Source organism: Macrobrachium rosenbergii, chromosome 3, assembly GCF_040412425.1.
Source record: "Macrobrachium rosenbergii isolate ZJJX-2024 chromosome 3, ASM4041242v1, whole genome shotgun sequence".
NCBI lineage: Eukaryota > Metazoa > Arthropoda > Malacostraca > Decapoda > Palaemonidae > Macrobrachium > Macrobrachium rosenbergii.
The window spans coordinates 9,203,454-9,218,296 of NC_089743.1; the positions used below are offsets into that span (position 1 = coordinate 9,203,454).

The following is a 14,843-nucleotide window of genomic DNA, read 5'->3' on the forward strand; positions in this document are numbered from 1 at the left end:
GAGTAATGGCTGGGTCTGGCCAACCTTTGCTACTCTTACCACATCTATGAAAGAAGAGTGAATTACTACATTCTTCCAGGTAGTTGCTATAGGCAGAATAAAGAGCCCTCCTGCATGAGTCCATTTATACGCCATCAGTGTGCCAACGATGGCACTATACCAGCCTAGACCAGCTTTCAGAGAATTCTTGATATTTGTCAATCTGACATATGGAGGCTCCACTTTGAGGACTTGCAGCAACCACCAAAAATACATTTTCCTGTGTCAAAACCTTTTTTCCCAACAGAGATTGTGTTGATAAAAAAATCATAAGCTTCAATATGTGAGTTGAAAGATCTGAATTCTCTGTTCTAGACAATATCTTGACTGAATTTGTTCCAATCTGTCTCTTTGACTTTCCAATTAGGAAATTCAGTAAGGGAATTTTTAACATGTTTCAAATGACTTGGGAATTGGACAGCTCCATTCAAATGTTCATCAGCTGACCATATAGAATCTAAATAGATGAGGAAGAACATAAGCTTGAGTCTTTAGCAGGTAAGTTTGACCATAGATGTTATGAAAGGTCACTGACCCTACAGTCTAAAGTCACTGGATTATTGTTAACCCCCTAGTGATGGGAGGTATCTTATAAATTCCCATAATTGCCTATGAAAACTTCTAGCTCTGCATATTGCCGATGTTGTGGGAGTTTAGTGAGCGAACTGTGCAGCGGTGGGTAAAAAAGTTCAAAGATGGCTCACTAACGCCCACAACATCGGCAATATCCTTAGTTGCAGTTTCCACCTTTTGCATAGCAGTTACCTGACTTATTTTCTCACTTGACAAGAGCTTATTGCGGCTCATTATAAGAAAAAAAGCACTAAATAGGGGCTAAATAACGGCAAACTCACAAGTCCATGCGGATGAAAAAATTTGGTAAATAATCCACTATAATTGACTGGCAGCTACTGGGAACTTCTACCCCTCTCAGGAAGAGAGGAGTGGGTTGCCAGATGTCGCCTGACAGTGCCTACTCATTCTTCCAGTAATAATATCATCTTCAGAGGGAGGTTCGCATATTCGAAAAATATGTAGGCGCCGCCCACCCAACCAGCCGAGACTGTATATATACTCAGGGATTGTTGCTGGTAATTGTAAATTTGCAAATTTAGTACAAAAAATATTTGAAAGAATATGTATAGCTTAGTAAAAGGTACTACAGGTATATCTACCCATCCCAGTACATCTTGTAAATATTTGTCCTCAAATATACTCTGGGATTGTTGCTAAATTTGCAAAATAACATAAAAAATTATTAAAAAGAACGTTTATAACTCGCTAAACTGAGTGTATTTTTACAAGTGTTTTGGAAAAGAGGCCTGGAACGGGGTTGAAAATATTCACTATAAACTTCCCATGGAAGGTACAGAATACTTTTCAGAATTTTTTCTTATACCTTGTGCATTTGTATATCTTCCTCTTTTCAGTGATTTTTTTAAAAAAATTGGCTGACCTTAAAGTTTTCCTGGTCTAGGGGTGTTTTTAATGTATATTTAGCCCGACCTGTAAGGGTGAATGATATCTTCCATTATTTTCCCCCTCTGAATCCATCACCATAGATGATTATGAGCAACGAAATCCATAAGTAGTGGGAATGGAGAAGGAAGCAGAGTAACTAAATTTTGAATATAATTTTTTCTTAAGTTACAGCTGGAGGGAAGGTACAGGGAGAAAATAGTCAAAATTCTGTCTAAAGTTTCATTAATAGCCACAACTTTCAAAGAAATATTCAGGTTTAAGAAAGAATGCTGCAAAGACTTATGTACTCTACAGTAACTGCAGCACTTCACTGGAAACAGAGTGAGAGAAGAGTGAAAAATGGTATATGGTCATGAAACCAAGTCTTGAGTTGTTCTGCTTTAGCTTTCATGCCCTTGCAATTCCTGAATATTTGCTTAAGCAGCAGAAGAAGAAAGTTTGTGGTTTCTGCTCATGAGAGGTTTAGGTGACAGAAGATTTTGGTCATCTTGAAAAATCAGATCTGTATATCCAGTAGAACATCCAGCAAGCAGAGCAAAAGTATGATATATCAAAGGTTTTATTACAGGAATACTAAAGGAAATAAAAATTTTCTTTTAATACAATCTATTTTGAGGATGCTCAGTCTGGTGGTGCCCTGGGTCCGTCTTTGCCCTCCAGTGTTTCATAAGCATCCCTTTGTAGTCCCTGTGGTCTATGTTGAAACATTCTGGTATATTCCTATTAATGCAAGATTTCATCTCACATCTAGAAATTGCCAGTATCTCAATACAAGGAAACGATAATCACCTGAAGTCTAATCATTAGCTCTGCCCACTTAGAGATAAATAAAATCACCAAAGAAAGGACAGAGAGAGAGAGAGAGAGAGAGAGAGAGAGAAAAGTAGAGTTATGCATTATACTTTCAGGCATGAATCCCCATGAGACAGTTTTGGCATACCATGATCAAGAAAAAGCAGACTGCCCTTATCTAAGTGACATTAGGAAGCTTCAAAGGCTGAAATCAGTACTTTGTTGTCCTGCTTTGACTGAAACCATCTATCTTCTATGGATCATCTGTCAATGTGACCCTGCCTTGAAGGATAATTTACCAGTTATATAAATTATTTTCTTCATTGTTCTACCTTGCACACTATTTCCACTATCCTCACTTACTTTGTTTTATTTTCTTAGTACTGTATTGTTGTATGTCAAGTAGAGTGAATGTAACATTTCTTTTTTTCTGAATATAATATTGTAAAGAAATATACTTTTTTCCTTATATATTCTTTGACCTGCTTCAAATTGTTGGTGCACAACAACTTTTGTTAAGTAAAAACAAGAAAGGACCTGATGATTCAAGTCAGAATCATAATGGTTAAGTAATAAGCTCGGCACGTCTGGAGAGGATTCAGTAGCAGCAGGAAAGCCTGTCATCTTTACAAGAGAAGGTCAAGAGGATGAAGATGTTGCTGCCACCTAGTTTCTTAACTGAAAAAGAGTGAGGGGGACATCTATTTAAAATTTCTTCCTCTGAAGAGTCATAAAGATCTTTGCTGAACACATTAAACCCACCTGGCAATGTTTGAAGTCAATTAACAAAGCTACCTGTGTATCACTAGTTCCCATGAATAGAATGTTATTACCATTGCATTTAATGGTCTTAGGTAGGATGCTGCTGGTCTTACTTTGAAGACATCCACAAACTCTCACGAAACTGGAATGTCCTTAGTAAGAACATTTCTAGTAGTAACTGAGTCAGTCACACACATCCACTACTTTTGGGATAAAATTATATTTCTTGTCTAGGCTATTACAGAAATTAGTGATCTTATATTTGCACTTAAAGATGCACTTTTTTTACTGACGGTGAATAAAACCCTAATTTGCAGTAGCACTACTGAAAAAGTAGTGTAAGCTTCAAAGTACTTATGATCATATGTCATTATGCTTAATCCTTGGCACTAAGCTATGCTAGTAAATACAGCTTCATAGCCTAATGACTTGTACCGCTCAATTTGAAACCAGCCTTTACATGTCTCACAAGTTAGGTCAGGCAAACATTGCTGGCCTCTTACACAGAAGGCACTGTAAACTTGAGTCCTTTTCTAAGGATAATATTAACATATTACAGGATTTGCCTTCCTAACCAATAAGTGGTAACTGCAACTGTAGCAGGGCCAAACAAGAAGTAAACATACTAACCCTTTAACGCCGAGCCTCTATTTACAAAAACGTCTCCCGTATGCCGGCGGCTTTCGGGAGTTAGCGCCGAAGCGGAAAAAGTTTTTTTTTAAAAATCACAGCACGCTTAGTTTTTAAGATTAAGAGTTCATTTTTGGCTCATTTTTTTGTCACTGCCTGAAGTTTAGTATGCAACCATCAAAATGAAAAAAATATCATTATCATATATAAATATTGAAATATATGACATGAAAAAAAATTTTCATATATAATTTTATACAAATCGCTGTGAGCAAAACGGTTGAAGCTAACAGGTTATTTTTTTTTCTTTGTATTGTACACTAAATTGCGATGATTTTGGTATATAACAAATTGTAAAACGATCAAAGCAACACAGAGAAAATATTATCACAACATGATGCATGAATTCGTAGCGGGTGGACATAAAAAAATGTTTTTTTCAAAAATTCACCATAAATCGAAATATTGTGCTAGAGACTTCCCGTTTGTTGAAAAATGAAGTTAATTGATTCAATATTACTAGACTGTAAGTGTTTTAGCTTACAATTGCAGTTTTCGACCATTTCGGTCGAGTTAAAGTTGACCGAAAGTCAAATTTTTTCTATTTATCGTGATTTATATGAAAATATTTCAAAACTGATAAAAGCTACAACCATGAGTTATTTTCTGTTGTATTGTACATGAAATTGCGCACATTTTCATATATAAAAGTTTATGTAATGACTAATATAAAATAGTGCAAACATTACGACAACGTGACGAAAGAATTTCTGAGATGTTCGGCCGAGTTACCGCACGGACGTAAGGAAAATGTTTTTTTCAAAAATTCACCATAAATCGAAATATTGTGCTAGAGACTTCCAATTTATTGCAAAATGAATGTAAATGATTGAATATTACTAGAATGTAAGAGTTTTAGCTTACAATTGCGTTTTTCGACCATTTCGGTCGAGTTAAAGTTGACCAAAGGTTGAAATTTTGGCAGTTATCGTGATTTATGTGAAAATATTTCAAAACTGATAAAAGCTACAACCATGAGCTATTTTCTGTTGTATTCTACATGAAATTGCGCACATTTTCATATATAAAAGTTTATGTAATGACTAATATAAAACGATGCAAACATTACGACAACGTGACGAAAGAATTTCTGAGATGTTCGGCCGAGTTACCGCGTGCAGACGTAAAGGAAAGTTTTTTTCAGAAATTCACCATAAATCGAAATATTGCGCTAGAGACTTCCAGTTTGTTGCAAAATTACGGTACATGATTGAATATTACTAGACTGTAAGAGTTTTAGCTTATAATTGTGTTTTTTTACCATTTCGGTCGAGTTAAAGTTGACCAAAGGTTGAAATTTTGGCAGTTATCGTGATTTATATGAAAATACTTCAAAACTGATAAAAGCTACAATCATGAGTTATTTTCTGTTGTATTCTACATGAAATTGCGCACATTTCCATATATAAAACTTTATGTAACGACTAATATAAAACGGTGCAAACATTACGACAACATGACGAAAGAATTTCTGGCGCGGACGTAAGGAAAAAGTTTTTTTCAAAAATTCACCATAAATCGAAATATTGTGCTAGAGACTTCCAATTTGTTGGAAAATGAAGGTAAATGATTAAATATTACTAGAATGTAAGATTTTTAGCTTACAATTGCGTTTTTTTACCATTTCGGTCGAGTCAAAGTTGACCAAAGGTTGAAATTTTGGCAGTTATCGTGATTTATATGAAAATATTTCCAAACTGATAAAAGCTACAACCATGGGTTGTATTTTGCTGTATTTTACATGAAATTGCGCACATTTTCATATATAAAACTTTATGTAATGGATAATATAAAACAGTGCAAAAATTACGACAAAATGACGAAAGAATTTCTGAAATTTTCGGCCGAGTTACCGTGCGGACGTAAGGAAAAAGTTTTTTCAAAAATTCACCATAAATCGAAATATTGTGCTAGAGACTTCCAATTTGTTGCAAAATGAATGTAAATGATTGAATATTACTAGAATGTAAGAGTTTTAGCTTACAATTGCATTTTTCGACCATTTCGGTCGAGTCAAAGTTGACCGAAGGTTGAAATTTTTTGTAGTTGACGACGGTACGCCCACTTGGCACCCAACAGACAATTTTAGTCAACGTATGATACATCCAGTAGGCGTTTAAGGACTAAGCACATGTTAAGCTTCATTGAGAAAAACCCCAAGTTAGGTTTACATGAATGTGAAAATCATACAAAACTCACTGAAATAAAAATATATAACTCAAAATCACTCAACTTGCTGAAAGTTACATGGCAAAGTGAGAAAACCTGCAGGTTGCTCACAATAATGCTGCCAGCTGAAATGTAACAAAAAGCATCACACTATGAAAATCAAAAGGCAATATGAAAAAATGTGCTGATAATGATAATCCATGAAAGCATATCACTAAAAACAGTGCAATAGCCTTGACAGTCCTGGGACAAACATCATCATGTCTACAGGAATAAGACAGACGAATGAATAAGCATGGTGTCAAGAACCCAGTGGCGCTGACTAGGCATGCGATTAATAGGTTTGTAATAAATTAATATTTATTTATGCAGACAATTATATATTTGAGATGCGTGTTGTATGAGATATAGAGTATATTTACATAGAGTGAATGAAGAAGCAGGAACTGAGTGCTGAATCTTGGTCTTACTGAGAGCTCTGTCATGGTGATGACCAACTGTGCTCTGTCACAACTCAAAACAACACCCAATGCTATAGTCTTGGTGCACTTACTTATACTCTGGGTTTGGAAGGTATTGGAATCAGGTGAGGTGGCAGCAGGGTGGGTGGCCTGGCACCATCACATAACACCTCCACCACTAGCTGAGATTTATCAAAGAATCTGGCATACATCTTCAGATCTTTATGATGTCTGTCTCTTTGGTCAGTGACATTGTACTACTGACTGTTCCTCACCACCCTGTATACAAAATCTGGCGAATCTAGACATGTGATAATGCCAGGTAGGTCATATTGGGAAGATCGATTTACATGTATCCATTTCTTCTGCTGCTTAATCACTCTTCTGATGTTGTACTTACTGAAGTATAGTGTTCTTCAACCCATTAACAGATTATCAAAAGTATACCCATTTTCTCTCTTGTATTATTTAAAAGAGCAAAAGTTAACTCCTTTTTGAATAACTCCAAATGGATTGAAATACAACCATTTTATTCTAGAGCAACTTCTTATATCAGGCAGCACCAATTTATTGAGCTTTTGAGCTCAATAAAGATATGTTTTCAGCTGGTTTGTGAAGCTGTCCTACAAAATCAGGCCATATTATTATATAAAACATTTACTTTTGCTCATATGCAACACCAGTCTAACTTCATTTGTGTAATCTGAGCAAATACAGTATATAAAAGCTATACATACTAATAATGTATGTATATGTGTGTACAAGCTTACAAGCTCACTCTCTTTGTCTGGCTATTATCTGACTAGTTTTGGAGTTATAAACTGCAAATTTGGAGGTCAACTGGTATACAGCAACTTGGAAACACTGTTCAACAGTAATAAGAGCCATCTTGCTACATTTTTATATTTTTCATTATTTGTCTTGAATGATTATATTTCATAAAATGCAGAGAACATTTTTAGTGACATCAGTAATGAACATTTTGCCTTTAAGTTTCCTTTAACCAGGGAATGGCAATGCAGAGCTCCAATTAACTCATTTTTACCCAGAGGGGTATATTTGGGAGTTCATTTTAATACAGTATTAAAATAGTTAGACCAAAAATCAATTCTGTTCACTTTTAGTTTATCAAATAAAAATAAATGTCTGAAAATGGAAATAACTGATCTGTGAAGGGGTTAATATACTGTATGCATACTGTATTCCTTATTTGTTTTCTTTCTTTATGATTACATATGGAACAAAAAGTGATGAGCAATTAATGCAGAATGGAGTAAAAGAAATTACCAGGTGAGAAAAATGTATGACTGAGCAAGTTAAATGATGAAGGATCAAATGTATCATGAATAACATGGGATACTGCAAAAATCTTTTAATCTTTTTATCTTTTTTTTTGTCCCTTCACTAACTGGCAAGAATTCTTGAAAATGAATTGACTGAACATAGTTATGAAAAGAATGTCTTTTACTGTAATTGAACAGGGTTTTGGCCCATAAACACACTTTACACAACAAAACCATGTACAGGTACAGTATTTTGATTAACAATCCTCTGTAATCCTGATCACTGGACAGGAATCAGGATTACAAAAGACTTATTCAAAAAATATGGTTTTGTTGTGTGAATAGTGTTTTTACTTGCCTTTTCAACTTCATAGTTATGGTAAATTCTTATCATATTTAGAATCAACTGGAATTTATAGCTGAATGCTGTTGTAATGAAAAATTGTTAAGTATAGCAACTTTTTTACAGAGCACTTCTCCTACAGTTGCAAGTTTTCATTCTTACAGTTTTCTCAGCCTTTTCTCCACCATATTTTTCCACACCTTTAAATCATCCTACACCAGTCTTACTACTTTGTAGTTTACACAATATATTGTAAAAACATTTCTTTTGCATAGTTCTCATTCTTGTGGCCCCATCTTTATGTTTTCAAAAGTTAAAGTACCACTTCGTCTAGTTTTCCAAGTATTACTCACAGATTACATATTATTCCTAATATTCTGGATCGTTACCACTTCAGCTTCTTCAGGGTTCTCCTAATCTCTTCAGATGTCACATATGCTATTGGTCTCTTTATTATATCATCCTCAAGTTCATATTTATTCTATTCCCTTGGAAAAAACTTAAATTAGTGACTCCACTATTCAATTGCAGTATTTCTATACCTTCTTTTTTAATTTTTCCACTTCTTTATTTATACTTTGGTCCATCCATACACTTTCTATCTTTCATCACTCACTTTGCTTTCCAACCATTTTCTTCTCTGCTGTGTCAAGGTTCAGTTCCTCCCTAACTTTTCTCTTTGTTCTTAACATTTGCTTCTTGGTCTCACTCCTCTTCTTCCAGCTAACTTCTGTAACAGAGTCCCTCTTTGTTCTCATCCAAAGTTTCCTTTAATTGCCCTTAGCATCTCTTCATTCCATCATGGCTCTCTTTCTTTCTGTAACCCTTCTTGAACATCCCACCACACATCTTCCAGGTGGAATGCATTCTTATAACACTGCCCTTGTTCATTCATCATTCCTCTTGGAAATGTAGTCTTCCGTGGTTACATGCTACACCACCTCACTTGAATGGCTAGTTGATCTCCTAGCCTTTTTTAAAATAATGTGTATACTGAACAAAATGTTATTTTACCCTTAGGGTGATAACATACTTATAAGGTTCTGGTATGCCCATTGGCACCTTGGTTCCCAACCTATTCTGTCCCCAGTGCCCTCTGTAACTCTTCACTCTACCTTATCACTCTTTCTTCCTGTAACCTTTCCCAGATGTCTCATCACACTTCTTCCATATCCAGGGCAATCTTCTCATCCTCATATCATCACCCTTTTTATTCAGCATTCATCTCAGAAATATGCTATTCTGAGGTTACAAACCACTACATCCCATGAAAATGGTTAGTTGATCCATCCTACTTGAATGGCTAGGTGATCTCTTAGACTTTTGCATAAGTAATACAAGTACAAGCTATTACTTCACTCTCAGGGTGATAGTCTGCTGACCCCTTTGGCAATCACTATAGCTAATGATCACATTTTATCATCCCACAAACAGTGATTTGGGCTAATTATGATTGATGGGTCTATCATGAAACAAATAAAAACTTTTACTTCTAATTATTTTGCTTCTTTTGTCTTCAAGACTTCAAAAGTTACATCTGGAGGAATTTGACACTGAATTAAAAGTAATTAAGACAGATGGATTTGTACGAAAATGCTCCTTTTACATTATAAAAATTTCATATTGAAGTTTAATTTCTAGTCCCATATGTCACACAAAACAAAAAAATTATATAAAATAGAAAACAGATGCTGCATGCATGAACAATGCATCTCACCACTATAATATTTCTAAATTCTTCCATAGCAAAATAAAGTTTACTGAGAAGTTAGATTACCTTTGCCCCTATTTCTCTCCATGGTAAAATAGTTGAATGATGGGCGAAAGGATCAACAATAACAACTGGAGATTCCTGAATCCTTAAACCATGTATTAACTTATGAATGGCACCAGTCGCTCCGCTTCCAACAAACAGTACTCGATCATGTTCAGATGCCTGTGTGACATTACGAATAATTTCTCGGGCTTCATGTCTGAAAAATACAGTTGAGAAATTCTAGTAAATTTGTTATCTTACATACATCTTATTATCACATAAATCAAAAAATAACTAAGTTCTAATTTCAAATACTACCCTACATCAAATAAAATACAAAAACAGATACAAGAGCAACTGCTGCCAATGAAAAACCTGGTCTATTTCTACATATTTTCAAAAGAAATAAGAAACTGGTTGAAAGATGTCACTTGCCTTTAAATACTATGCAAAGGTTACTAACATCATAACAACTTACTTTTTTTTTTCTGTATTCAGTTTGCAAGTACATTACCTCCCACCCATGAAGTTTTAATATATTGCACAATACAAAACTTGAAATAATTTATTAATCTAGTACTTAAAATCCCTCACTTTACAAACCAGTTTCCCTTTCAGATAAACACTCAGCTAGCTGTCAGCACACTGAATTCCCAAGTCCCTCAGAAAATGGTTCTATCAAGTGCTGTCTGACCATTCTACAATATCTGTGTTCAAGAGAAGACCAAATATTTCATAAAGGGATGGGTTTGTACCAAAATAATCAATTTTGTATGCAATAATATGTATTTGTTTCAGCACTGAAAACCCATCACTTTTCGACTGCCTAAGTAGCTATTTTGGGAGGGGAGACTCACTGCTAATGAGGCACTGAATCTCAGGGTCTTCGAGCCTGCAAACTACTAAAAACCTGTCAGAAAGTCCAGGAGTCTTGGAGCATAACAAGGGGTCATGAAGTAAGCTAGTACCTTGTAAGTAAACTGATAGTCTGATGTCCAAAGGATTGGATCAATAGCAGGCTAAAGCACTTAATCTTCATCCACAGTATGGAAGCGAGGAACTCAAGCTGCTCACATTGCACTCCAAGTGACCAGGATTAGGAGAAAGCGAGGGGTAACAACATGACTAGCAGCTACAAGGTTAACTGAGAACAAGAGAAAGGTAAAACTGCACAGAGGAGTTATTTAGGCATCTTCATGAAGCAAAACTGAGAAACCTTGCTAGAGAGAGCGTGCTATTATTATTATTATTATTATTATTATTATTATTATTATTATTATTATTATTATTGAACCCTATTCATATGGAACAAGTGCACAAGAGCCATTGACTTGAAATTCAAGCTTCCAAAGAATATGGTGTTCATTAGAAAGAAGTAAGAAAGTGGTAAAGGGAAATACAAAAAGAAAAGATCATTTATTAAAAAAAAAAAATAAATTAACAAATTAACATATAAACTAGTAGATACTTGCTGCCGCTCGCATTTGCTAGTTACGGATATCATACCCATACCCATACCCATATCCATACCATACCCATACCTATACTGTACCTATACATATTACCCATATCCATTCCATACCCATATCCATACCATACCCATACCCATGCCCTTATCCATACCGATACCCATACCCATATCCATACCATACCCGTACCCATACCCGTTCTATACACATATCCGTCACATACCCATACCTATACCCATATCCGTACCATACCCTTACCTATACCCATGCCCATACCCGTATCATATCATACCCATATTTGTACCATATCCATACCCATATCTGTGAAATACCCATACCCATATCCGTATCATACTTTCTGGGAACAACGAAGGCTTTTGTCTCTGATTTCTTCCTCATAAAACTCTGTTCTTTAGTATTATAACATCTTCTTAAATCTTAAAAGATTCCAGGATCCTGAAGCCTCCAGACACACACATCCAAGGAAATTAACCCTTAAACGCCGACTGGACGTATCGTAAGTCGACTAAAATTGTCTGTCGGGTGACAAGCAATTTGGGACCCCCACGAGAAAAATCTCAGGAAAGCCATGGCTGAAGTTTATGCTAGGCTTCACCTAATTAAAGAGCTTCCAGTGTCTTCCAGAACAATGTTCACTGCAGTATCCAAAATACTTATGGGGATCCTATCGGAAGCACTCTACAACTTTCTGGAGTGTTGTATTAAGGCTTGAATGGAAGCATTGGTCAGTAAAAATAAAAATGAGAGTACCGTAAAATATAAATGAAAAAATCATAAGCATAACAACACCAACCAAAACAAGATGTAGCAAGTTCTCCAATGCCAGTGAATGAGTCTGTGTTTGTACACTCGGCAAGGAAAGTGAGGATACAGTTTTCATTGGATTTCGTTCATCAAATTTTCATTTTTTTGTTAGAGAAAACACATAATCTCGGTAAATTTACTCTAGAATATGAAAATACAATGCAAATTATATCATATATGTTAAATCTGCAAAACAAAAACGTTCAGATACTTAAAAACACCATGGATGTCCGAAGTAATCAGAATTTCTCAGATGACTTCGTTCATAGAGATCTAAAAAATAGTGTGTGGATATCTCGGTGTTGTAATGTTTATCAGAACGGCAATATTTATTCGTTTTCTGTTATGAACAGGCTTATTATTGCATCATCATACGAGGTAATGATAATTTCTTTAATTTTTACACATTCATATTTGAATTTCACAGTGTTGAAAGTCAGCTGGAATTAATGGCAGTAAATGTTGTGACACCTAGGGTAGGTTGACCAAATCTATTTAAATCCGCAAGAGCATTCTCTATGATGTGAGGAGCAAGCGGGAAAACGAAAGTAACTGGATGTTTCTTGATGTTGCCATAGTTTCTCTCTCTCTCTCTCCATTGCTAAAACATACTATACAAATATAGTATCGCTCAATCTCTAAAAGAAAAAAAATTAAATGAGTAGCTCAACATATAGGCCTAGGCTTACACAACAGCAAATTTCTCTCTCTCTCTCATCATAACACTGCATTCGTTCCTTTATTGTTCCCCACGTATTTCGTTGGACATTGCTCAAATTTAACTTTTGATTTCATTATGGAAGATCGCATGGTGTCATAAATTCATTTGTGTAAGGTTACTTGGTAGGTTATGTCCAAAATGTTTTTTGGGTTCGACCTGTGACACCCGGTGAAATATCCATTCAGTACATATTTCTAGGTATAAGTATTGCTAAAAATACTCAGAGAAAAGCTAAATACAATGCCAGGGTTACGAATTTCTGAAGTTCGGAAAAAATTCATTTATACGGTGTCGGTATGCACAAAGGGTGAGTGTTGCCACTGCCACAGGCCTCTGCCCTATAGAGATCTCCAATCTCAAAATCCCGAAAAGTGAGGGGCCGTCACATACCTCACGCTCATCTCCCAGCAAACCAACACCTCAGCCGCCATCTTGGTATCATTCCAACTTAGCACGCTTTCTAAACATCACTGTGTTTTTCTTAGTGCTGCTTTTTTGCAGATTTTTCATCTGTATCATGTCATCTGTTCAAGATTATGCATCACCTAAGTTGAGTACCATCTCCTTTTGGTTTTTTCTTATAGAGGCTTCTTATTTGACCTTTAATTTATTAACTATCAGGTTAAATAATACGAAGCAGCCGATCGCGGCGGCTTTCGCCTAGGCCATACTGGACCCTCAGTCTTCGCATGGTTTTAGCAGGAAATTCTGGTTGTTTTTGACACAATTATATATATTTTTAATACAGGCAGTCCCCGGTTTACGACGGTTCGCTACGAGACGCCCGAGGTTGGCGACGCCAAATATATTCATCAGAAATTATTTCCTGGCCGCATGCACGATGTCTGGTTACGACGCTGTCGCACGCCCGATCCGACGGAAGAAACAGGGCCCACAACGGCAGAATAATCATAATTTGAAGGATTTTTTGGTGTAAAACTCAATAATAATGCAGTTTACGTCATTTTCAATGCACCCAGAGCATTAAAAGTAAGGTTTTCTTATGATTTTTGACGATTTTCGACGATTTTCCGGCTTACGACGATTTTCGGGTTACGACGCGGCGCAAGAACGGAACTCGCCGTGAAACTGACCGCCTGTATACCTCTTCATGGAGTTTATTAGTGAATTACTTTTCTGCTGTAGGGGTATTAGGAGCCCTGTGACATGACTGATCTAGGCTAGAGACGGAGGCTTTCTCTCCCGCTTTCTGATCATAAATTCACTCTTTCCCTGGTCCCCTTCTCAAGCCAGCGAGCGGGTACATTCTCCAAGATGCTACTGTTTTGCTCATGATCTTTTCTGATGTGTACAGTGATGGATGACATGTAAATTTTTGGATTAATTTTATTATGATTCAGCGTTAGGGTTGGCCATTTTGGGTATCACCCGCGTTCCACATATCGCGGGTTGTTTGGCCTTCTCTACAGCTGAGTCCTTTACGATTATAAATATATTCTTGTGCATATATATATATATATATATATATATATATATATATATATATATATATATATATATATATATATATATATATATATATATATATATATATATATATATATATATATATATATGCTACAGTATGTCCCTGGCTTATGACGGTCCGCCATTTATGTTCCGAGTTTACGACGGTTGATATATTCATTAAAAATCCAGGCCGGGCTTACAACGCGAGCCTCGAGTTTACGACGCAGTCTGCTTACGACGCAGCCTGTTTTACGACGCCTCTTCAATTACGTATATTTATAAAAATCCGTTTCTGGTTTAACAGTAATCATCAAAATCAGTTTCTGGTTACAAATTATTAAAATACATTGCAAGGTTAAGTGACTTTTTCGCGTTTTTACTCGCTTGTGTTTGAACTAGTTTCGTGAGGCTGCGCTCTGTATGTAACCGCATTGGTACTGTACAGCAGTTGGATCGGACAAATCCACCTTCCTGGGTCGACACGCAGGCGCCGCAGAATAATACTAAACAACCCTTTCCTCACTCACTTGTTTGCTCGCAGAGTTAGGCACGCTGTCATTGTTGCTTTTCAGCTGCAGTTT

The 14,843-nt window shown here is 35.9% G+C and overlaps 1 protein-coding gene across 2 annotated transcripts in view; it reads right to left on the reverse strand.

Annotated features, from left to right (window-relative positions):
• LOC136852532 (uncharacterized) overlaps positions 1-14,843 on the reverse strand; it is an 89,233-nt gene that overhangs the window by 36,211 nt on the left and 38,179 nt on the right. For both annotated transcript variants that reach the window (XM_067127269.1, XM_067127260.1), the window contains exon 4: positions 9,799-9,994. In XM_067127269.1, coding sequence (XP_066983370.1) covers positions 9,799-9,994 — 196 coding nt within the window. The remainder of the gene's footprint in view (positions 1-9,798; positions 9,995-14,843) is intronic.